A 27,041-nucleotide genomic window follows, 5' to 3' on the forward strand; every position below is an offset into this window, starting at 1 on the left:
AAGAAACGAGAGGGAGGATACAATAAGTGTGCACGACGAAAGGATAACTAACACCTATACTCTTACTTATCGTTATAAAATGTCTGTAAGATAACGGCACTGTTACACACTAAATATTAGTTAATACTTATCACACAAGAACAGGATATATGTTTTATGTTATCATCAAGCAAGAAAGTATCTGAAAACTGTTGCAAGAATATAATGTGAAAACTAATTGTTTCCATTATGATTACAAATCACCCCATTCAAGTGAAAGCTTTCAAATATTGTTCTTGCTACTCACAAACAATTTCAGTTAGCTGAAGAAGGATCTGTTTCAGTAATGGGGTCATTTAATTATATTGCATTTCATTCACAATAAAATCTAACAATTTTTTAAAAATCTACGTTGTAGATGACATTCTATTGCTCCTTTAGCCATGCAAGACGTTGATTCGTGGAACTGGAGACTTATTCCGCCAATAGGGACGCGGTATGAGACGTGGTAGCTCCTCAGTGGCTGTTTCCTCATCCTTGGCAAACAATACACTTCTTTCCTGTGTCCCCATTGGTTCAGTGCTTGAGGTGGGGGACCAGTGAGTGTTGTGCGTTTCTCGGTCGTCCGTATCAGTAAATTCATCCCCAGAGGAGTCGTGTCCCGACGTGTACGTGCCCAAATCAACACCGGCATCGACATCAGTTTCGAATGCTGGACTTCTTCCGTGTTTTTCCCAGCGCTTCAGGATCAGGTTGAATTCTGGACGTCTGAGAGCACCGAGTACATAGCGAGGACCAGGAGTGGACACATCTGGGTGGAAATATTAAGGGTTAGCAAATGTAGGCAGGAAACAAAAAGAAAAGAAGAAATATCTGAAGTTAGCTAGGTGTGGCTGGAAGGAAGTGAAGAGAAGAGATTGAGGAAAAGAGAGGAAGGATCTGCAAGGGAGTGGAAGTAAAGATGTTAGTGAACAGAGGTAGAGAAGGAAGGAATCACACAAGGAAAGATGAAAACTGGCTAAACATAAATATGCATATTAACTGCACAAGGTCCAGTGAAGCAGTTAACGGCTATGGATTTAAGACAAGTGCAGAAGTCCTTTGACTTGCAGTACACCTCTTTTCCAGGGAAAGGAAATCAGGGAACAAAAATCCTTTTATTACTTTTACCACTAAACGATTTCATTTAGCCTCAGAGACAATTTTTCATCTGGATGAGATGCATATACGGTAATGTGCTTTACCCATTATACAGTAGTCTGCTTTACTTATTTTACTATTGGAGACACTTCTGGTTTGAATAGCTCCATCTGTTCGTGGATTGACTGAAGCAAGAATATGTCACTGGACTGAAGAGGCTGAACAATGGTATGCAGAAAGAAACTAACTAAAACAGGCGCACGAGAGATCACATAAGTGAAGCATATTTACTGAAAGGGGCAGAGGATGGTAGTGCAACAAAATAAACTAACACATGAACCTATCCCCTGTTACAACCCCTGGTATAAACACCCCACCCACTTACTCTTCCCTAGTGTAATGTTCCTATACAGACCAATTTCTTTCATGGACCTATTTACCCATGTGGACCTACTGTATTATCCCAAATGGACCTATTTTCATCATGGAGCTACTTTTACTCATGAACATAGTTTTCATATGTACCTATTCTTCCACATGGACCTAGTTTTCTCCATGGAACTAATATCTCCTGTGAATCTATCTTCCCCATGGACCTATTTTCCCATGGACATATTATACCCATGAACTAATTTCATCATCAACGTATTTTCCCTCCAGGGATCGATAATCGCTCTTGGACCTATTTTCTCGACGTGGCAATTTTCTCCATGGACCTGCCCTCCCGCACTGACCTATTGTCTTTCCATGGAGAAACAAAGAATCTCCACAAGGACCTGGTTTCTCGCATTGGCTTAGTTTTAGCCACTGGACATTTTTTAGGCCTACTTCACCAGGGAGATATCCCTCATCGACTTATTTTGCCACATTCACCTATTACCGCAATGGACCTATTACACTATAAACATATTCCTTATGGACCCATTTTCCCACTAGCCATCCACCCACACATGTACCCACAGCTGTCTGAGAAGTAGAATGAAAACTCAGCAAGTTCGTGCGCACGCACGCACACACACACGCGCACGCACACACACACACACGCGCACGCACACACACACACACACACACACACACACACACACACACACACACACACACACACACACACACATACACACACACCGCATTAGGGTGTGTCAATTTTGGCAAAAGCAGTATCTTTAAAGTTACAAATAGTCAAATAGTAGATTTTTATCTGGATAACACAAATATATGTTTCATTTTTGTCTCACACGTAATTTACCTGCTTCAGTTTTGTGTTGAAATTTAGCCAAAAAGGCATAAATTTTACACAAACTACGAAAATATTGATGATGGCATTTAGATGGGTTTATTGTGCAGGAAGAAGTATAATGCTCTATTTTAATACTATAAATTATTATTGCTACTGAGGCAGAACCTAAACATTTTTTGTTAGGTATTTTTTCTCTTTTTCAGTCTCACTGCCAACTGGCAAGTCAAACCGCCTAATGAACTGCACTGGGATCCACTGTCACTCTTGTGCAGTTGTGCAAACTTTGTTAAAGAGTTGCAGATTTGTATTGTATGGGAAGTCTTTAATGACATCTATATTTCTACCAGTTTCATAGCTATTCAGTTTCCCACAAATATGTCTAAGGTATTAACATGACTACAAGCTTAGATTCGCCTGCACCACCTGCCGGGGTCAGGGCGAGAGCCTGCTACAGTGAAGCCACCAAGTATCAGAGATCTCCTCTGTTAAAGACTGTATCTCAGGGAGACTAGTGACCAAAATCGTAATTACGGCACCGACCAACTTGTCACTGACCTTATGACAGCCTTGCTTGCTCAATGTTATTATTTTTTTTGTTCATGTGTCCGACTCTGGGCATAGGCTTCACGGCCTGCTACCAAGGCTCAGTAGTCCTCCTATATACCATACACCTCTACACGTCACCACTTCGGCGCTAACACCCACCGTCCATACTGAATACATGCTAAGGCTGTCTCATACAGGACTAGTGTATTGGTATTAGTGGAGGTATTATTACGACATATCGGCGGAGCTTCTGATAGATCAAAGTCTACTTCTTTATGAAATTCAAATCCTTAAACTGTTCCCTGACCCAGGGAGAATTTGAACCTGGGTCCGGTAGAATTGCAGGCCACCTCTCTACCGATTGAGCTATCGCCTGCAGAGTAAATCCTACTTTTTGTAGGTCAGTCATAAAGAGGCATATCAGGTTCAAAGCTAAATTGATAACCATGTTGGTACAGGCTAACTATGTATCTGCAGGCAGAGCAAAGCTAGAGGGAAAAGACAGGTTTATGGAGAAGCTTGGTAGATTGATGGACGTACTACCCGCAAATATGATATAAAGTCTTGTTCGGATCCTGGTTGGATCTCTGCCTGTGCCAGTGGAGTACATATAGATTGTCAGTGTAGTAGAGAGAAAAAGACTCAAATGATAGAGTTAGCCTTCATAAAAGGCCAGAGAAAGAAGATTGGACCAACTGACCTTCAAGAGAAGACAGACGTTACAACAGGAAAGGAAGGAGAAACAGAGAGAGCTTGAAGAGAAAATAATTCAGAAAAGACACATGACTGGACAGGAAGGAGTAAGGAGATCCCTGTTTGAACGAGAAGAATCTGATGATGCTGTGGAAACAGTATCCGAGAAAGATTGTGATTACTTGTCAGCTGATCCTGAGGCTTGTGTTGCTTCTGTTAAAACAGTGAGGAGAGCAAAATACAACACTGAGGACATAATCAACATAGCTCTGGCAAACCTCAGACACAACACTGGACTTCGGGAGACTGGAGAGACTGCTACTTCTGCATGTACTGATGTAGATCTCATCATGAATTTGATACTACCGGCACTTTAAATATTGACCATAACAAGGTCAGATGGGCTCAGGAGAGAATTATTGAGAAACTGAATAAGAAATTTGATGATGAGCAAAGGAAGAATGATCACGTGTATTTTCTCTGATGGTCGTTGTGATGAGACCAAAGTAATGTTGGACGCAGGTGTTGTAAAAGAACACTATACAGTCTGTATGGAACTTAGTAGTAAATATCTGTGGCACTTCGTTCCTGATGAAACTACTGAAGAAGAAAGACATTCTGAAATCATTGCTAATAATTTGGTAGAATGACGGGGAAACAGAGGAATAGACAAGACTTTTCAAGCTATTGGGGCGGGGGTGAATCCTGCAATGTCAGCACTGGTTGGGATGGAGGAGTAATGCACTGTGGGGTGGAGAAACTCCAAAAGAAACGTGTTTGGATAGTTTGTGATCAGCGCACTGGTGAATTAGCACTGAGTCCCCCAGTGACTGCTTTGGATGAGAAAACAGTAACTGTAAGTGGCCAGGTCCTCTAGGAAAAATGCTGAATGATGAAATTGAGTTGGACATTGATCCTGGTTCTATCAGAGTTTGTGTTGGCCTCCCTCTTCCTCAGGTCAGTAAAGATGTGTTGAAAGACCTGAGTACAGACCAGAGCTATGGCTACAGGATTGTCACATCTATTTGAAATGGCGTTCTCCCTAAAGATTTTTCACTGTTGGAGATAGGACCAGTGTCCCACAGGCATCTATATATATCTATATCTATCTGTCTATCTATATCTATCAGTATCTATCTATCTATCTATCAATGTATCTATCTATCTATCAATGTATCTATCTATCTATCTATATATATATATATATATATATATATATATATATATATATATATATATATATATATGTATGACTGTAGCACCAGTCGAGCAGGGCAGTACTCCCGAGGTGGGTGGAAAGCTGATGACAGGGAGTGCTGGAGCTCCCGTTTCATCAGCCCTCAGGACTAGTTCCTGACCATCCCCCTTTGCTGAACTTTTTCAGTGTCTCAGTTACACAGAGAGTAGGCCAGCATGCTCTCCAGTACCAATTTCTCTAACTATCTACACCAAACTACATGCACAGTACACACTACACTTCCTATTCAAAATTCAACAAAAATGGCGTCTCTTCATCAAGCCTCGGAGTCCCCAGGGGGGGGACCATAAATGCCCCCACCATCCGCCCCTCTCCCGGTGACGACTCGAGGTGCCTGGAACCACTGTCTGACTCTCTTCTTCATTTCTGCAACATTCGCGGCCTTTCCTCTAGCTTTCGCTCTGTTGAGCACCACCTCTCCTCCTCTAAACCTCGCCTTTTTCTAACGGAGACTCAGCTGTCTGAGGCAACTGACAGCAAACCCTTTTCTGTATCCTCCTACTTTCTCTATACTCATTTCAAAGCCAAAGGTGGCTGTTATGTATATATACGCAACGACTTATCTTGCTCTCGTGTTCCTGAACTCGATTCTTCTGAATTCTCTACACTCTGACTTCGGCTTTCCTGTCATTCTCTGACTAAATATATCTGTGCTGTTTACTTATCCCCTAATTCTACTGACTATCAAAAATTCTTCGATTATCTTACTTCTACGATGGAACACATTCTATCCATTTCTCCTCTCTCTGAAATTTCCATTCTAGGAGATTTCAATGTTCACCACCACCTTTGGCTCTCCTCTCCTTTCACGGATCCACCTGGTGAACAAGCCTACATCTTTTCTATCCTTAATGACCTAGAGCAGCTTGTACAGCACCCTACCTGTATCCCTGACCGCCTTGGAGAGAGCTCCAACATACTTGACCTCTTCCTCACAACTAATTCTTCTGCTTACTCTATTAATTATTTCTCTCCGTTGGGCTCCTCCGATCACAACCTTATTACCCTAACCTGTCCTATCACTCCGGTATGGCCTGTGGACCCTCAAGGGAAACGTCGTCTGTGGCATTTTGGAGCCGTGGACTGGGAGGCCCTCAGGCAGTACTTCTTTGATTTTCCCTGGAATGATTATTGCTTCCATGGCCGGGAGCCATCTGAGTGTGCCTTGCGCATTACGGAGGTTATTCTCTCGGGCATGGAAGCATACATTCCTTTCTCATATCCTTTGACTAACGCAAGAAAGCCTTGGTTTAATCACGCTTGTTCTAATGCTGTCCGCAACAAGGAGAGGGCCTACAAAAGGTACCGGAGCCAACCCACCCCTGAATCACATCATCTCTATGTTTCTGTCCTGAATTGTGCTAAGTCTGTTCTTCGTTCTACTAAAAATAGTTTCATCCATACTAAATGCTCAAATTCTTCCTGCTCCTTCTGGCACCTTGCCAAAAATCTTTCTAACAACTTTACCTCATCATCCTTCCCTCCTCTTTTCTACTCTGATGGTTCTGTAGCTATTCTTCTACTGATAAAGCAGATCTCTTCGCACAGACTTTCTCCTCCAATTCCACCTTAGACGATTCCGGTGCTGTTCCTCCGTCACTTCCCCCCTCTGACTTCCTCATGGCTGACATTAAAATTTCTTCAGTTGATGTATTTTCTGCCATCACTGGCCTCAGTACTAACAAGGCATATGGGCCTGATGGGGTCCCTCCTGTTGTTCTCAAGAACTGTGCTTCTGTGCTTACACCTTGCCTAGGCAAACTCTTTCGCCTTTGTCTGTCAACTTGTACCTTTCCTTCATGCTGGAAGTTTGTTCTCATTCAGCCAGTCCCAAAGAAGGGTGACCACTCCCAACCCTCCAATTATCGTCCAATTGCTTTAACGTCCTGTATTTCAAAAGTTTTCGAGTCAATTCTCAATAGAAACATTTTAAAGCATCTTTCCTATCACAACCTTCTTTCTGATCGTCAGTATGGGTTCCGTCAGGGATGCTCCACTGGCGATCTTCTCACCTACCTTTCAGACTCCTGGTCATCCTCCTTTCAGGACTTCGGCGACAGCTTTGCCATTGCACTTGACAACTCAAAGGCTTTCAATCGAGTCTGGCATAAATCTTTATTTTCCAAACTGCCCTCCTACAGCTTCTATCCTTCTATCTGTGCCTTCATCGCCAGCTTCCTTTCTGGTCGTTCTATAGCCACTGTTCTTCTCCTAGATTTATCAACAGTGGTGTTCCTCAGGGCTCTGTCCTATCACCAACTCTCTTCCTTTTATTCATCAGTGATCTTCTAAGCTGTACATCTAACCCTATCCACTCATACGCTGATGACTCCACCCTTCACCTTTCCATTCGGTTCCCGCAACGCCCATCTCAACAGTTACTTCAACAAACAAGGGATGAGGCTATGGCACACCTAATATCTGACTTGGCTCGTATCTCTGACTGGGTAAAAATAATATGGTTCTTTTTAATGCATCTAAGACTCAGTTCTTACACCTATCAACCCAACAAAATCTTCCACAGGTATACCCACTAATGTTTAATAATGTTCAGCTTAATCCTGCATCATCCTTGAACATGCTTGGGGTTTCATTTACTCGGGACTTATCTTGGAAAGATCATATTACATCTCTTGTAAAATCTGCTTCCAAGAGATTGGGTGTGCTAAGCCAACTCCAATCTTTCTTTACCCCTGCACAATTGTTGACTCTATACAGGGGTTTTATCCGCCCCTGTGTGGAGTACAACTCTCATGTATGGGGAGGCTCCCCACATACAGCTCTTCTCAATAGGGTGGAGTCAAAGGCATTTCGTCTCCTCCTCTTACTGACTCCCTTCAACCTCTGTCTCTTCGCCGCACTGTTGCACCTTTATCTCTTTTCTATCGCTACTTTAATGGTCATTGCTCCTCTGAACTGTCTGCTTGCATTCCTCCACCTCTACGATGGGCGCGTAGCACCCGTCTGGCAGCAAACTCTCATCCCTTTTCTGTCCAACTCTCTAATGCAAGAGTTAACCGTTACTCCCAGTCTTTCATTTATGCAACAGGTCACCTCTGGAACTGTCTCCCTCTGTCTCCATTTCCTGCTGCCTATGATCTCCAGTATTTCAAACGCAATGTGTCCAGGCATCTCAAAATGATCGGATCTTGAATTTGGCTCTCTATTGTATTTTGTTTTTCTCTTGGAGGGAACTGTTACTGCGGACTCATGGCCTTTGGTTCCTTTTTCCTCGCATAAATATATATATATATATATATATATATATATATATATATATATATATATATATATATATATATATATATCGTCCCTCCTTCGGTAGGGAGAGGCCGGTCCTGCAGTGGACCTCAACGGATGATGATGATGATGATATATATATATATATATATATATATATATATATATATATTTCATTTAACTATCTATCTATCTACCTATTTATCTATATCTATCTATCTATCTGTCTATCTATCTATTTATCAATCTCAGTCTATCTATATATATACATATCTATTTATCTATGTATCTTCTATCTATAGATAGATAGACAGATATTGCCAGACGCCTTAATCTCGTAAGGGGTGGCCACAATCAAATGGCCTCCATGTTGCCCTGTCCCCTGCCATTTCATTGCCCTGCTCCCAACTAGCACCCCCCTTTCCCATATACCACTCCACTCCATCCCTCTATCTCATCCTTGGCTTCCCCCCTCCCTTCCCTCCCCCTTTCACCTCTCACATACACTCTCCTCGTCAGTCTCTCGCTCTCCATCCTCTCCACATGTCCAAACCACCTCAGTGTGTTTCTCCTAACGCTTCCTATCACACCAAGACCTATATATATATACTGTATGTATATATATATATATATATATATATATATATATATATATATATATATATATATATATATGTATATATATATATAGATAGATAGATATAGATAAATAGATAGATATATTCTTAGATCTGTAGTGGAAAACTTTCTAGAGAAGGGAAAGAAGTTGTATGCGGCTTTCATGGATTTAAAAAAAAAAAAAATGACAGGGTGGATAGACAAGGATTGTGGAAAGTATTAAGAATATACGGTGTAGATGGGAAGTTGTTGAATCTGTGAAAAGTATGTATGATGGTGCTAAGGCTGCAGTGAATGTGGATGGTGAACTGAGTGAATTTTTCTCTTTGAAGGCTGGGTTGAAACAGGGATGTGTCATGTCTCCATGGTTGTTCAATCTGTACAAAGATAGGGTAATAAAAGAGGTACAAGGTAGGGTAATGGATGTTGGAGTGGCCCTGGTGAGAGAGGGTAGTGTCTGGAAACTTCCTGTACTGTTGTCTGCAGATGATACTGTGTTGTTGAGTGAAGACGAAGGGGAGCTGCAAGGCTTGGTGGATGAGTTTGGGAGAGTGTGTATGAAACGGAATCTAAAGGTGAGTGTAGGGAAGAGTAAAGTGATGGTCTTTGAGAGAGGTGAAGTCAGTGAATGTACAGCGAGGTTGGATGGCGAGGAATTGGAAACTGAGAGTACGTTTAAGTACTTGGGTAGTGTGAAGAGTAAGGATGGAGGTTTGGAGGGTGAAGTGCTTGAAAGGGTACAGCAGGGAAGAAAGGATTCTGGTTCCTTGAAAGCAGTGATAAGAAACAGGGAAGTGAGCATGGAAGTGAAAAAGTTTCTACATGACAGTATTGTGATACCAACTCTAATGTATGGAAGTGAAGCTTGGACGTTGTTGGAAGGACACGAGTCAAGAGTGAGAGCAGTGGAAATGAGTTATTTAAGAGGAGCCTGTGGAGTCACATGGCGAAACAGGCTGACAAATGAGGATAACAAATGAAGATATGAAGGAGCGTTGTGGTGTGGATGTGGATGTAATAGGAAGCGTTAGGAGCAATACACTGAGGTGGTTTGGACATGTGGAGAGGATGGAGGGTGAAAGACTGACGAAGAGAGTGCATGTGAGTGAGGTGGAGGGGTGGAGAGGGAGGGGGTGGCCGAGGATGAGATGGAGGGATGGGGTGGAGAGCTATATGAGAGAGGGGGGTGTGAGATGGGAGCAGGGCAGTGAAATGGCGGGGGACAGGGCGACGTGGATGCGATTTGTTTGTGGTCATCCCTAACGGGATTGAGGCGTCTGGCAATAGATAGATAGATGGATAGATATATTCATATATTATCTGTCGATCTGAGGAGTGACTGTAGCACCAGTCAAACAGGGCAGTACTCCCGAGGTGGATGGCAAGGTGGTGTTAAGGAGAGCTGGAGCTCCAGTTTCACCAGCCCTCAGGATATTGATCCTGACCATCCCCCTTTGCTGAACAATTTCAGTGCAATTGTTTACACAGACAGTAGGCCAGCAAGCTCTCTTAATTCCTCTACCTTCAACTGTCTACACCACACTACATGTGCATAACATGTCACACCTTCTATTCACTCTCTTTAGTAATGACCACTGCAATGTAACTATCAAATGAGGTGGTACCTCGGATTGCCAGAACCAGCAGGGTAGGGTTGGCAGCACAGGGTCCTCCCGGTCGCCATCAAGCGACTGTGCCAGCAGCGAATGTTGGAATTTCCGGTAATGCTCGTCAGTGAAGAATTGAAAGTACTGCCTTATTCTTCATCAACATCCGCGGCCTTGACACAAATTAAAACTCAGTTCATGTTTTCCTTCAGTCCATATCCCCTTTGGCCCTTTACCTCACAGAACCACAAATCTAACCCTCTACTGATATATCCCCATTTTATTTTCCCGGTTACCATCTCCTTACAAACTTCTGTAACAAGGGTGGCACCTCTTGTCATATCAAATCCCAATATGCAGTTGACACTATTGTAAACTTCACTTCATCCAGTTTTGATTACTCATTGTATAAACTAAAGTGTCAGAATGTTACCAAATATATTTGTATAGTATATCGCTCCCCCAGTGCTTCTTCGGAACCCAGTGTATTTGATTCTATATCCACACAGTTGAGTAACCTTAACCTTGCCCTTAGCACCGAAATTACCATCTTGGGTGATTTTAACATGCATAATGTTGAATGGTTATTGCATTCTGAAAGGACTGACGACGCTGGTCTAGAGTGCGAGCTGTTTGCAGAATCGTTTAACCTGCCCCGTCCCGACCACTTTTTCACCATTGGTACCTCCCAATCCTGACCATTTTTGGACCCAAATTTTTTTGGCTCAAACTTTCGCTTTTGGTCAGAAACAATGGTCAGTCACCAAGAAAGTGTTCACCAGGGTCCATAAGTGGCCTAAACAGGTATACCTTCGTTACACCTGGTACCGTGTTCTGTGAAGGTGGTCTGTGGCTCTCACGTTTTCTATGGTATTATAAGTCTGGGAAACCAATAAAAGTAAGTAGATATGTATTTATTACAAACAAAAAAACATGTGATACCAGAGTAAATTGGATTTTACACAAAAATAGAGCTGAAATAAGCATTGTTCCATTGAGCGAACTGAGCGAAATCGGCCAAACTGTTCACTGATGAATAGCTGACATTGCTGATTCATCATACATATCATTTTTTCTACTTACATAATACATCTCCAATAACATTATACCATTTTACATTTTATAGAACTGTTTTTACGTATTCATAGGCCTTTCGATAACATTTAGCGTAATGTTAGCGCATATTTACGTAGTGAGTGAACTCGCTGTGACTGTTGTTTCAACTCACATTGTGTTTTTTCAACCTACATAATACTTTTCCAATAACATTATACCGTTTTCCACTTTAGAGAACTGTTTTGAGATAATTTTAGGCCTTACGATAATATTTAGCGTAATAATAGCACATAATAACACAGTGGGTGAAGTCGCTGTGACTATTATTTCAACTTACAACCTATTTTTCTACTTATATAATACTTCTCCACTACCATTACTCATGTTTCCACTTTATATCATTGCTATCACATAATTGGAGACCTTACTATTCTAACGAGCGTCATATTATCGCATATTTACACAATGAGTGTTATCGCGATATCGTTTGTTTCAGCTTACGCTATTATTCAACTTATAAATTACTTTCCCACTAACATTACACCCTTTTCCACATCATTGCTATCACATATTTACAGACCAGACTGTTCTACTGACCGTAATATTTTTGCAGATTTACACAGTGGGTGTACTCGTGATATCAATTGTTACAACTTACACTATTTTTCAACTTATACATTACTTTCTTGCTAACATTACACCCGTTTCCACTTTATATCATTGCTATCATATATTTACAGACCAGACTGTTATACTGAGCGTCATATTTTCGCAGATTTACACAGTGGGTGTAGTTTTGATATCACTTCTTTCAATTTACACTATTTCTCAACTTATACATTACTTTCCTGCTAACAATGCACCCGTTTCAACTTTATATAAAACTTATCACATACTGACTGGCCTTATCATTATACTGAGCGTCATATCGCCATCCCACACAGTTTCAATAGTGTAGGAAGTTATGATACTCTTTGAAACAGGGCTGAAGGCACAATGCAACATTGCACTCTGCACACTCGTACCTTGTGTCTTTTCTCTGAGTGGCTGGTCTTACTGTCGAGTGCTTGCATACATGGCAGCGGCACTGGGGTTTACGACGGTTTAGTTGGGAAGGGATTGTGTTTGGGTAGTGGCGTCCTGCGAGGCGTAGGGGAGTCTGGGGAGCCATGGGGGTGCGTGTGCGGTGTGTGGGCCTGTCCTGTGCATACCTGGCGATGATTTCACGTGACAGCTCCCTTGCAAACCCCTCAAAGGTCTCAGAGTTTCCCGTTGTCATGGCATGGAGGTAGTGTGCTTTGAGGACCGTGATGTCGAACAAGTGGAAAAAGAGCTTTTTGTACCACTTCATCGTGGTCCTGGCACAGTCCACACTGGAAATCATGGAGTCTGACTGATCCACTTGCCTCATGTGTAGATTACAGTCAAGTATAGACTCAGGTTTCCAGACGTGGCGCCTCCTCTCACTACAGTGATCAACAGAGTCTGTGCGGTGCATCAGGGGGCTGTGTACAGTCGACAGGAGGCAAACTTCCCTGTTGTGGTTCCACAGGGTGGCAAGGATGTTATTTGCCTGGATGAAAACCACCTCGTTCTTGTCAAGTTTCCTCCCTATCTTGATCATATGGCGACGGTTTCTCTTTACTGTACCATAGACTCCGGTGTCATGTTGGTGGAGGAACCGAGCGAGAAGAGGGCTAGTGTACCAGTTGTCCAGGTACAACACATGACCATGATGAAGGTACTCCTCTATCATTGTCGTCACCACGGCCCCTGAGAGTCCAGTACTACGATCTCCTGTTATGTCTGTCTGTGCGCCCGTGTACAAGACTATGTCTTGCACATATCCAGTCTTACAGTCACACATAACAAAGATCTTGAACCCAAAACGGCGTCTCTTGCTGGGTATGTACTGGCGAAAGGAAATATTGGCTCTCCACAACACAAGACTCTCGTCTATGACGAGGTCTCTGTACGGATAAAGTGAGGAGTGGAACATTTCCCATAGGTGATCAAATACAAGCCTAATTCTCATCATTTGATCAGTGTTACTTGCATTATCTGGATCTTCTGCATCAAAAAAGTGGAGGCGGCCGAGAATCTGCTGAAATCTATTACGACTCATGACATTTCCAAAGAAAGGTGTGATGGTCATTGGGTCAGTGGTCCAGTATGCCGGTATTTGATTTTTCCTGACAACACCCATCAAAAGAACTAGGGCAAAAAATAAGAACATCTCAGAAATTGTTACAGGATAGTCATATTGCTGGGAGTGCCTGCTAGTTGTACCCAGACGTTCACTTTCACGGCACTGTGTTCTTGAAAAGAGGTTTGTCTGCTCCACTATGCAGCCCACAAACGCCTCCCCAAAGAACAGGTGGAAGAAATCCACCCTAATGGAGCCCGCATGCACACCTGGAGCCGTGCAACCAGACCGCCACTCCTCAGTGAAAGGGTGAATGATGGGAGTAAAATTACTCCCATCTTCCCAGTTCCACGAGACACTACCGTCTCCACCCTCGTCCCCATCGTCGCCTTCGTCAGGGTCGGGTGGTGAGCGTGGTGGGGTAGGTTGGGGAGGTGGAGAGTGGTGCCCTTCATCACTTACACTTCTCTTCCCTCTCCCTTTTCCTTTACCCTTTCCCTTCTCTTTCCTTCCTTTTCCCACATCCTGGGGCTGTGGGGAGGAAGTTTGGGAATATTGTAGGGTGAAAGAAGTGCTGGGGAGCGGCTCCACCTCGTCTCCCCTGTGCCCACGTACACCACATGCTCGTGCTGCCTCCCTCACACCACTTTCCCTTTCACTGCTCACTCCCGCCACACCACTTTCCCTTTCACCCCGCACTCCCGCCACACCACTTTCCCTTTCACCCCACACTCCCGCCACACCACTTTCCCTTTCACCCCGCACTCCTGCCACACCACTTTCCCTTTCACCCCGCACTCCCGCCACAACACTTTCCCTTTCACCCCGCACTCCCGCCACACCACTTTCGCCTTCCCCAGACAAAACACAAGGACCATACCTGATTTGCCTTCTCACCCACCTTCTTATCCTCGAGGTGAAATTTTCTCTTTCCCCAACCACGAGACAACATCACGTCCTAAGCCGCCGTCCTCGTCCTCATTAGAATCTCTCTCTAGGGGATGGAGAGAGGTCCGTGCATGTGTTTTGGGTGCAGGCTGGCCTTCCCTCGCCTTATGATACGTAACATACTGCTTTTTCCGCAGTGAAGGGACCTCCTCATCACTGCTGGTTATTTCCTCCTCAGGCTGCACATAATCACGATCCTCCACATCATCATCAAGTGAAGAATCACTATCTCCAGTGAAGGCATCCAGGACGGATTGTATCTCATCCTCAGAGAGACCTTTATGTGCCATGTCTAACCTGGGTCACTGCTAACAGGTGAGTGGCCGAGACAAGAGCGCACGCGGGTCATGCGGGGTCTGGGAGGCTGCCCACCTGGTAGCAGGTAGGGGAGGCTTGGGTAGGTGGACGAATCGAAAGTCTCGCGCGAATTTTGAAAATTGTGAAAATTATGGACCTTGCAACTGCAGCGCATTAAAGTACGTCGACGGGATTGACAGTGACAAAATGTGAGGACGTTGAAGAACGTCGACGGGACGCCGCAGGTTAATCTCACCCAGCTGTTAAAGCAACCAACCTGAATACCTGATAATCCTGACCATAATGCCCATCTCTTGGATTTATTCTTGACAAATAATCCAGATCAATACAGGATAGAGGTACTGTCACCACTTGGATCGTCTGAACACAATCTCATTAAAGCCTCATTAGTTAACCCCCACACACCTCCCCATTCTGAACCTGTCAGGGAGACCCGATGGCACTTTGATAGAGCAAAATGGGATGGATTTAGAAATTATCTCGCTGACATTCCATGGCAGTCTTTCTTCTCTAGTGATCCCAATTCTACCCAGTCCCACATTTGCGACCTAATACTAACTGGTATGGATTTATTCATACCAAGTCAAAAGTTCACAAAAAGATCGAACTCTCCAAAATGGTTTGATGGCAACTGTACCAGAGCAACAGCACAGAAGTCATTAGCATATAATTCTTACTTTAAATAAAAAACATATGAATCACTCTCTTAATTCAAAATTGCTAGAAATCATGCAAATGCTGTAATAAAGCTAGCTAAATCAAACTTTCTTCAAAAGTAAGCATCAAAACTACTTAACAGTCCTAATGACAATAGAATATTCTGGACAACTCTTAATTCTTTCAATAATAACTTTAACAAGTTATCTTCCATTCCCCTAATAAAATCTTCAGATGGGAACATTACAAATGACCAGCGTGGGAAAGCGGATATTTTTGCCAGTACATTTGCCAGAAATTCTACCATAGACGATGCCAGACAGAATGTCCCAGTACTAGAACTTGACTGTCCCAAAATTGCCCCACTTAAAATACGGACAAGATACGTAAAATCCATCCTAGACAATTTACCTACCAACAAAGCTCCAGGCCCAGATGGAATTCCGCCAATTGTTTTGAAAAAGTGTTCCCTTGAACTTGCCTCTGTTCTAGCTAAATTATTCAGGCTATGGATACGTACTTCTTCATTCCCACATTCATGGAAAGAAGCCAATATCCACCCAGTTCCGAAGAAAGGAATTTCCTCTGACCCCTCTGATTACAGACCAACAGCTGTCACATCTTCTCTTGGTAAGGTATTTGAAACTTTAATTAATAAGCACATTGTAAAACATCTTTAATCCAACAGCTTAAATAGTGATAAACAATGTGGTTTTTGTCACAAAAGATCCAGCATTAACATACTCAGTCTCCTAACTCATATCATCTATGAATCAATTGACCTACATGGAGAAACTCATGCAGTAGCCCTTGATATTTCTAAAGCTTTCGACAGAGTATGGCACCATTCCCTGCTGTCTCCCTTGCTATGGACTAGTGTTTTCGGTTCCTTTGATTTTTTCATATCTTAGTGACAGGAAAATAAGAGTAAAAGTAGATGATGTATATTCCAATTTTCACTCAATTAACGCCGGCGTGCTGCAGGGATCAGTTCTGGCGCCAACGCTATTCCTGGTACATATTAATGATTTCTTATCTGTTATCCTCAATCCCATCCACTCATATCCAGATAACTCAACACTACATAGTTCATTCACACTCAGACACCCATTTACAGTACAAAGTCTAATATATCTACCTCTCAACTCAGTACAGCCATCTCCATAAATCTAGACCTATTTACGATCAGTGAATGGGGACAAAACAACCTTGTCTCATTTAATGCTAGTAAAACTAAATATACACAATTTACTAATAGACAGATATTGCCAGATTCGTACATTACCTTCAGTGCCACTAATATTCCCATCTCCAAAAGTATTGAAATTCTTGGTGTCTCACTTAACAATGCCCTCAGCTGGACCTCTCATGTTAGGTTACTTAATAAAACCGCCTCAAAAAAACTTGTATTATTGTACAGATTCCGTTACTTCTTCACTGAAGAGCAGTTAGCTATAATTTATAAGAGTCATGTGCACTCTCAGCTGGAATATTGGTCACCCTTGTGGAATGGATGTGGAGAGGTTGCATTAAAACAACTAGACAAAATTCAGAACAAAGCTGTTACAATTATTAACAACCCTGCCATTACAAATAAACTACCTCCCCTACAAGTAGGAAGGAATGTTGCCTTCCTTGTATTATTTTACAGATATTTTTATGGCAAATACTCAGACGAAGTTGCGTCCATGGTGCCACCTCTACATGCCTTCCCTCGTTCTACACGGGCTCATGAATGGAATGTCACTCAGCCGTATTGCAGAACTTCTGCCTGTCAGAATCCTTTCATTCCCCGAACTGTATCTCTCTGGAACTCGCTTCCCCAGAGTTGTTCCCTCCGAAGTTCAGCCTACAGCTGTTCAAGTCTAACTGTTACAGTTGTTTTATGAACAGAGGACACCAGTAATCTGGTGTATGGATTATTTTTTTTTATTCATTTGTTTTTCCTTTCTCCGTTCTGTTATTAAAAAAAAAAAATCTATTGCCAGACACCTCACTCTCATAAGGGGTGGACACAAACAAATAGCCTCCATGTCGCCCTTTCCCCCTCCATTTCACTACCCTGCAATATGCTCACACACCCCTTCTCATATAGCTTTCCACTCTATTCCTCCAGTTTATCTTTGGCCTTGCCCTCCCTCTCCCCCCCCCCCGTACACTAGTCTAAAGCAGTGATCTGATGACGGTTGACGGTGTTTACGGAGGTATTGCCTTTGCAACGGGCCAAAAACCTACGAATCTGAAATCATTGGCTTCACTATGTTTTTTTTTTTTTAAGTATCATTTTAGTAAATTCCATTGTGATGTTTTAAAAAATTGCCCAATAAGTTATAATAAGGTTTCGTATAAAAAAATGATTTGTTAAATGTTTTATTTATAATGAAAAGTATTCCAAACACTTAATCATATACTCGTATACTGATTACCTTCTTTCTTCCTCAATTACACTGAATCATCGCCATCATCATCATCATCATCATCATCATCATCATACATACTTGGTTCTCTTAGACGTGCAATCACATCAGGGGAGAGTGATTTCTCCGGTCTGAGGTATCTGCTTTTCTATGGCATGATACCAGTGGATCAGATGATGCAAGAATCCAGTGAATCAAGTCTGTGTTGATCCGTACTCTTGAAGTCTTACATGTATGACTCAGTCTAATTGAAATGCGTGGCTTTAACAGACACACATACGGTACTCCGGGATATTCTGGAGAATACCATAGTATCCCCGACAACGAGGCGAACCAGAAACAACGGAGTTCGCCCACGAGAATGCCGACACCCCCACTCGGACCCCACGGGGTAGCCGCCACCAGCCACCATCATTCCGGGCAACAACGACGCATGTCAGCCCCGGCCGTGCGCCCCTGTGACATTCGCCACCGTAGGCGAAAGACACTACCTTCGCGTGGCGGAATCACCGAGTTAGCTAGGGGTGGAGTCAGAAACTGTACTCCAGACAGCACCCCTAATGTAGAGACGATCTATGGTCGCTCTAATAGTGGCAAGGTAGAGACGATCAACGGTCGCTCCCTCCACAACCCGGTAGAGACGATCAATGGTCGCTCCCATAAAAAAAAGACAGAGACGATCTATGGTCGCTCACAACAAAATCAGGTAGAGACGATCAATGGTCGCTCCCTGAAAGCTAAGGTAGAGACGATCAACGGTCGCTCCCTCAGCACACTGGTAGAAACGATCAATGGTCGCTCCCATAAAAAAAAGACAGAGACGATCTATGGTCGCTCACAACAAAATCAGGTAGAGACGATCAATGGTCGCTCCCTGAAAGCTCGGGTAGAGACGATCAACGGTCGCTCCCTCAGCACACCGGTAGAGACGATCAACGGTCGCTCCCTCAGCACACCGGTAGAGACGATCAACGGTCGCTCCCTCAGCACACCGGTAGAGACGATCAATGGTCGCTCCCATAAAAAAAAGATAGAGACGATCTATGGTCGCTCACACAAAAATCAGGAAGAGACGATCAATGGTCGCTCCCTGAAAGCTCGGGTAGAGACGATACACGGTCACTCCCACAGCACCCCGGTGGAGACGATCGATGGTCGCTCCCAGGGTATAGTGAGGAGGAAAGACCTCCCTGTCTCCCCCGGCCTCTGTTCCCTGCGCGAGGCCCTTGAGAAGACCCACCTGTCGGGCCCCCGTGACAGCCGCTGCCGCAGTCCTTCCCTGCCGGCGCCCCTGCCCATAGGAGACCGCAGTCCGTCGCCTCTTCCGGCCCACCCCAGGACACCCGGGCGAGACCTCACCACGCCCCCGCGACGCCGGGACCTGACCCAGAGGTTCCTAGCCCTCTTCGGCCCCAGTCCGGAGCCCAGTCCGGAAGCCCCCGGACGTGAGAGGATGCCCTAGTGAGTTGCCCCGTGCCCTCCCGACTCGCCCTACCCTGGCGACGCCCTCAGTCCGACCGGATCATCACTGAGGTAACCGTGTTTCTCTCCATGAGAGATACGAGGATCCTGCAATTGTGAAGTAGGTTAAGTGCGACTCCTTTTCTCTTAGAATAAGACTAGTGCAGTGATTTCATGTAATTTCCATTGGGGTAACCCAGGACATAATGCTACATTAACGGGCGAGAATATGGGTAGAGACCCCAAGTGAAGATACGTGCGAGTGTCATCCCGAGTTTACTAAGGACTTCTCTCTAGAGCCCAAAGAAAGGATAATACATTATTGGAGTGCTATTGGTTAAACTCTGAGTAATACAGTGGAATAGAATTTACGAGGATTCCGACTTTGTTACGCGTTGGGAAGTGCGAGTCTGCATAACCTACCCGGGAGATGTGTAGTATATAAGTTGTGCTGACGGAAATCTAGTGTTACCAAAACTACGAGGACCGCGAGCGATAACTGTACTCCCCTGTTCCGCACGCTATCCCTGAAAACCCTCCCCACTCCTCATCCCCACTCTTAAAGTCCAAATAAGAACCAGAGTTAATTATCAAAGAATTCTTGCCAATAGAAAACACCTAAACTCCCTTGTTAATATCGGGCCTCATTAAATATTATCATAACTTCTTCCTCGCCGTTCTAAGTCACCCTCCGTGTCTCCCTACCTCCCCCTCCCCTTCCTGGTAAATCACAACCCCCCCCTCTCTCCCCTCACGCGCTCCACGCGCACGGGTATTTACTGTACTCCTAGTACTAAGATTTGTTGTATTGTCATTAATATCTAGGAAGCTAGTATCCTGCAAGATACACAATATTTTAGATAAGGTTTTGTATTGCTCTATATTGTGATGTAATGTCTACTGAAATGTCTTGTGTCTAACTGAAATAATATACGTGTATGGTGTTGCCGAAAGTTTTTATGTCTTGCCTCTCTTCATTGCACTAGCTCCGGTCTCGAAAGAGGACCCCGCTCAGTGTTGAGTTGATTTGGAACGAGAAGTCGAGCCAAAGTCTACTCAGCATTACACTGGTGGCCAGCGGTGGTTCTAGATCCGAGCGTAGAAGAGAGGTAAATAGGAAATATTTGGAAAAATGGCAACTAAACCGCACGTCCAGTTATCCAAGTTTGACCCTGACCAGTATGACATACATACATATCTTGCAATAGTTAAACCCTTATTGGATATTGGCTTCGATAATGACCAACAAAAAATTGCAGTCACACTTCCACTACTGGGTAAAGCCGCAGCGAATATTGTGCCAAAAATTGTCCCAGAACTCACCTGGCAGAACTTTACCAAGTTCGCGGTCCAAGCCATCACCCCATCACTAGGGAAAGTGGTGGCTCTATCCAAATTGGATAGTTTTACTTATGACGGGGATTTAGATAATACCCTGTTACAGGCAAGACGCCTGGTTACTGCTGCCTACCCAGAAGCAGATGAAGAAACCCGGGATCAACATATATTTAATACTCTGCTCAGAGTACTCCCAAGTGTTGTAAGACAACACTTCACTATCCATGATCCAACAGGAGACATGGATAGAGATATCAGTTTAATGAGGCGCCTTTTAGCCGTCCATGCCACCCCTCAACGCATCGGCGAAATAAATCAATTCCCCGTTGACCTCATCACCATCAACTCGTGGGAATTTTCTCCGTGCTACCACGGATGTCCGATCCACGACATCCGTGAGCAGCTAGAAGCTGCCCAGTGCAGCCAAATGACACGAGGGAGCTTACAAACCTCCCCACCATACGCAAATTCCCCTAAGCCCCAGGGGAAGAAAAAACAAAAAGGGAAAAACAAAAAGCGTCCCCCTGCCCCGGCATCCCACCGTAATGGCGGGGGCCACCTCACCTCTCCCCCAGTCTACGACAGGGGAGAACGTTATCATTCCTTTTCCCCCCCTCTCACTATCTCTTCTGTTCTACCTTCCCCTATTCCTGCCACCTCACCACCACTACCGACCTCACAACCCCAACCCCCCCCTGCTCCCGCACCGCCTGTTACTTCCACATACGAGTGCGATGGTTCCTCACCGCCATCCCCGTCCACCTCCCCTACCACCTCAGCCTCCACCGCCTCCACCACCCCCTGCACCACACCTGACATCTCGCCCGCCACGCCTCGCTCACCCTCACCCCTTCCACCCAAGCCCATGTGCCCCGCCCACCCTGCCACCCCCGCAGGGCAACCCACTACCACCGCCCTCTCCCCTCCACACCTACGCACGCCCACTCCGACGTTCTCACCTTCTTCCGCATCCCCAACGCGCGCGACGGCCCGCGCTAACCGACCCCGCCCACCCCGCACGCCTGCTTCCCCACCCACACCCACCCTCAGAACCACCACCACCACCCCCTCCGGCCGACTCTTATGCCCACCCACCCGATACACACACACCGTCAAGCTACATCAGGCCCAAATCCCTCCTACCTGTACTCCCCAGAGACTCAACGCCGCATTACCGCGGCACAAAACCCGGCCTTCACCCACTCTATCCAGCATTCAACCTCCAACCACACCGACAGCCACACCAAGCAACATGAGAATCAAGCGGGCCGTATGGGCCCCTACCCTTACCAAGAACCACCGGCTCCGCGGGCCACACCACCTGTTAAATATCCTCCAGCACACCATCACCCCCTCCGCCCTCTTCATCACCTATGACCAAGCACAGGAGGAAAATTCTTACACTGTCGCCTGGCAGAACACACTCCGACACCTCCAGCCCGTTTACACCACCTCCAACACTCTAGCGTTCCACCTCCAGCCACAGGGACGTGACTTTTTTCAAGAACACGGCGGTGAAATGCGTGGCTTTAACAGACACACATACGGTACTCTGGGATATTCCGGAGAATACCATAGTATCCCCGACAACGAGGCGAACCAGAAACAACGGAGTTCGCCCACGAGAATGCCGACACCCCCACTCGGACCCCACGGGGTAGCCGCCACCAGCCACCATCATTCCGGGCAACAACGACGCATGTCAGCCCGGGCCGTGCGCCCCTGTGACATTCAACCACCACGCCGCCGCCACCGTAGGCGAAAGACACTACCTTCGCGTGGCGGAATCACCGAGTTAGCTAGGGGTGGAGTCAGAAACTGTACTCCAGACAGCACCCCTAAGGTAGAGACGATCTATGGTCGCTCTAATAGTGGCAAGGTAGAGACGATCAACGGTCGCTCCCTCCACAACCCGGTAGAGACGATCAATGGTCGCTCCCATAAAAAAAAGACAGAGACGATCTATGGTCGCTCACAACAAAATCAGGTAGAGACGATCAATGGTCGCTCCCTGAAAGCTCAGGTAGAGACGATCAACGGTCGCTCCCTCAGCACACCGGTAGAGACGATCAATGGTCGCTCCCATAAAAAAAAGATAGAGACGATCTATGGTCGCTCACACAAAAATCAGGAAGAGACGATCAATGGTCGCTCCCTGAAAGCTCAGGTAGAGATGATCCACGGTCGCTCCCTCAGCACCCCGGTGGAGACGATCGATGGTCGCTCCCAGGGTATAGTGAGGAGGAAAGACTTCCCTGTCTCCCCCGGCCTCTGTTCCCTGCACGAGGCCCTTGAGAAGACCCACCTGTCGGGCCCCCGTGACAGCCGCTGCCGCAGTCCTTCCCTGCCGGCGCCCCTGCCCATAGGAGACCGCAGTCCGTTGCCTCTTCCAGCCCGCCCCAGGACACCCGGGCGAGACCTCACCACGCCCCCGCGACGCCGGGACCTGACCCAGAGGTTCCTAGCCCTCTTCGGCCCCAGTCCGGAGCCCAGTCCGGAAGCTCCCGGACGTGAGAGGACGCCCTAGTGAGTCGCCCCGTGCCCTCCCGACTCGCCCTACCCTGGCGACGCCCTCAGTCCAACCGGATCATCACTGAGGTAACCGTGTTTCTCTCCACGAGAGATACAAGGATCCTGCAATTGTGAAGTAGGTTAAGTGTGACTCCTTTTCTCTTAGAATAAGACTAGTGCAGTGATTTCATGTAATTTCCATTGGGGTAACCTAGGACATAATGCTACATTAACGGGCGAGAATATGGGTAGAGACCCCAAGTGAAGATACGTGCGAGTGTCATCCCGAGAAAGGATAATACATTATTGGAGTGCTATTGGTTAAACTCTGAGTAATACAGTGGAATAGAATTTACGAGGGTTCCGACTTTGTTACGCGTTGGGAAGTGCGAGTCTGCATAACCTACCCGGGAGATGTGTAGTATATAAGTTGTGCTGACGGAAATCTAGTGTTACCAAAACTACGAGGACCGCGAGTGATAACTGTACTCCCCTGTTCCGCACGCTATCCCTGAAAACCCTCCCCACTCCTCACCCCCGCTCTTAAAGTCCAAATAAGAACCAGAGTTAATTATCAAAGAATTCTTGCCAATAGAAAACACCTAAACTCCCTTGTTAATATCGGGCCTCATTAAATATTATCATAACTTCTTCCTCGCCGTTCTAAGTCACCCTCCGTGTCTCCCTACCTCCCCCTCCCCTTCCTGGTAAATCACAACCCCCCCCCCCTCTCTCCCCTCACGCGCTCCGCGCGCACGGGTATTTACTGTACTCCTAGTACTAAGATTTGTTGTATTGTCATTAATATCTAGGAAGCTAGTATCCTGCGAGATACACAATATTTTAGATAAGGTTTTGTATTGCTCTATATTGTGATGTAATGTCTACTGAAATGTCTTGTGTCTAACTGAAATAATATACGTGTATGGTGTTGCCGAAAGTTTTTATGTCCTGCCTCTCTTCATTGCACTAGCTCCGGTCTCGAAAGAGGACCCCGCTCAGTGTTGAGTTGATTTGGAACGAGAAGTCGAGCCAAAGTCTACTCAGCATTACACTAATGTTTACCATACATTATATATTTTCATTGAATACATTCATGCCCCTGTAATTTAGGACTGACGTAATTATTTCTCTAATTATTAATCCTTTTTCTTCCTGCACACTTTTCAAAACTGTTCATATATATCGCACTTTTTGTTATCACATATTTATCCACAATCATTCATGTCACTCTTCTGATATGAAATTATACATAAGAATGCACCTACACTGTCTTATTGAAATTTGTTGATGCGGAAACTCATCACCGGGGCTGAGAGGTTAACATTAGGAATGGTCTCTGAAGAAAAAGGGAAGTCCGCGGTAAATTTAAACTGTGGCACTGGGCGCTTCCAGGAAAGTTGGAGGGAAATTGGTATGATTTCCTAATGCGCACACATGAGCAGCTAATTTTTGCATATATTATTCCTATATACTTATTCTACAAGGCTGTAGCTAGTACATCATTCAATATGGCTCGATCTGGTTTGTTTAAGGCTTTTATAAAAGTACATAATATCATAATCTTCTTATTAGAAATCGGCGAACTGTTAGAGTAACACATATTTGTAGTCAAACCGAATATCGTAAAACAAAAAAAAATTACAGATGTTTTCCGCGTAAGGGAAAATTATTTATTGTCCTGCAGTTCCTTAACATGAGGTAATATTCCTGCAGAAACCCTTTGAAACTTGTCAATTTTGTATATAAGCTTCTCATTTCGATTACATCCATCCATACCTAGGCTGCTTCCCCCAAGAAAAGGGAGGTAGCCGAGACAGGACGACACACTCCCCATTTACTCATCCATTCAAACACATTCATTCCCACCGTAACCCCAAAGGGAAGAACGGACAGATCCTCACCGCACCATACCGCACAAGGGTCAACTGCGCAATGCAATCAGTGACATCCGCAGCAGGGCCCGACAGCAGAACTGGTTTACCCCTGCCACATCATAACAGACCCATCCCCTTACCTGCACCTGACCTGACTAGCTGATCAGATCAAATGCAGGAGAATATCCCCTCAGGGTTGCGTCATCACTTATTCATTCACAATTTCTCTCCATTTATTTCTGTCACGCACAGCCACTCTTCCTCGCTCAACAGACATCCCTCTCGCACCCAGCGCTCTCTTCACACTGTCCATCCATCTTATTCGTGGTCGTCCTCTCAGCCTTACACCTCTCACATCAGATCTAGTTATCTTTTTCACCAATCGCTCATTATCCATTCTCTCCATATGCCCAAACCATCACAACACCCTCTGCTCAACTCTACCAACCATCTCCCGAACAACACCAGTTCTCCTTCGCACTTCATCATTTCACACTCGATCCATACGCGTCACTCCACACATACTCCTCAGATACCTCATCTCCATTACATTCAAACTTTTCCTCTCTGCTACACCCATATTCCATGTTTCAGCCCCATATAACGCAGTCGGTACCACAACACCCTCATACAGCCTTCTCTTTACATCCATTCTAAGCGAACGACATCTAAACACTTTTTCATTCCTCCCAGCACCTTTCCTACTTCATTTATTCTAAACTTCACTTCTGCATCTATTCTTCCATCCACAGCAACATGTGACCCGAAATACTTAAAACTCTCTATCTCCTCAAGCAACTCGCCATTCAAAACTATATTCATCCCCCTACCATCTACCAACCTCGTACACTTCATCACTTTACTCTTATTCTCATTTGCTTTCAATTTCCTCCTTCCACACACCCTTCCAAACTCCTCTACCAACTGTCTCAATCCCTCCTCTGAATCAGCCACCAGTGCAGTATCATCTGCAAACAGAGCTCCTTTAGATTCCACTCTCCACCATCAACATTCACCAGACTCAGCTCTCCACCTAAAACTCTTGCATTCACCTCTCTTACAACACCATCCATGTAAATATTAAACAACCAAGGCGACATCACACATCCCTGTCGCAGCCCCACTCTCGCGGGAAACCAATCACTCACAGCATTTCCCACTCTTACACACGCTCTACTATTTACATAAAAACTTTTCACCCCTTTTAGTAACCTACCATCATGTCCATACAATCTTAAAACAGTCCACAAAGCCTCCCTATCAGTTCTATCATACGCTTTCTCTAAATCCATGAATGCCCAAAACACATCCTTGCCTTTTGCTAAATACTTTTCACACACTTGTCTCACAGCAAACACCTAATCCACGCATCCTCTCCCTCTCCTAAAGCCACACTGCTCCTCACCAATCACTCCCTCTGTACCCTCTCTAACTCTCATAATTAACACTACCATACACCTTACCTACAACACTCAACAGACTTATACCCCTAAAGCTAGTACATTCATACTTATCACCCTTGCCTTTATACAATGGGACCACACAGGCACTTGCCCAGTCAACTGGCACCATACCTTTCAGAAAGCATCTTACTAACCAGTCAACAATAGTCACTCCAACACCCTTCAGGCATTCCACAGCACACCCATCCATACCCGCAGCTTTCCCTGTTTTCATCTCCTTTACTGCCTTCTCCACTTCCTCCATCGTGATCAAAGAATCATTCAACCCTCCCAACACATTTATTCCTTGCACCCTTCCATCCGTCACAATCTCAGCCACCCTTTCCTCCTCTACTTTTAACAATCTTTCAAAATACTCTGCCCATCTCTTCCTTACTGCATCCATCTCAGTTAACATCCTTCCATCCTCTGCTTTTACTCGTTCTTCCTTCCCAGACTCTCCCTATCGCACCCTTTTCATCTCCTTCCAAAACATTTTATTATTCTGTTGAAAATTCTCAGTCAGCCGCCTACCCCACCTCTCATCTGCAG

The 27,041-nt window shown here is 45.0% G+C and overlaps 1 protein-coding gene across 1 annotated transcript in view; it reads right to left on the reverse strand.

Annotated features, from left to right (window-relative positions):
- Positions 1 to 416: 416 nt before the first annotated feature.
- The window catches only part of LOC145405334 (uncharacterized), a 361,863-nt gene continuing 335,238 nt past the window's right edge, over positions 417 to 27,041 (reverse strand). The window contains exon 8 of the mRNA XM_080276746.1: positions 417 to 790. Within this exon, the coding sequence (XP_080132872.1) occupies positions 417 to 790 (374 nt within the window). The remainder of the gene's footprint in view (positions 791 to 27,041) is intronic.

Source organism: Coenobita brevimanus, chromosome 66 (genome assembly GCF_032717465.1).
Source record: "Coenobita brevimanus isolate Jiangsu-jjx chromosome 66, ASM3271746v2, whole genome shotgun sequence".
Taxonomy (NCBI): domain Eukaryota; kingdom Metazoa; phylum Arthropoda; class Malacostraca; order Decapoda; family Coenobitidae; genus Coenobita; species Coenobita brevimanus.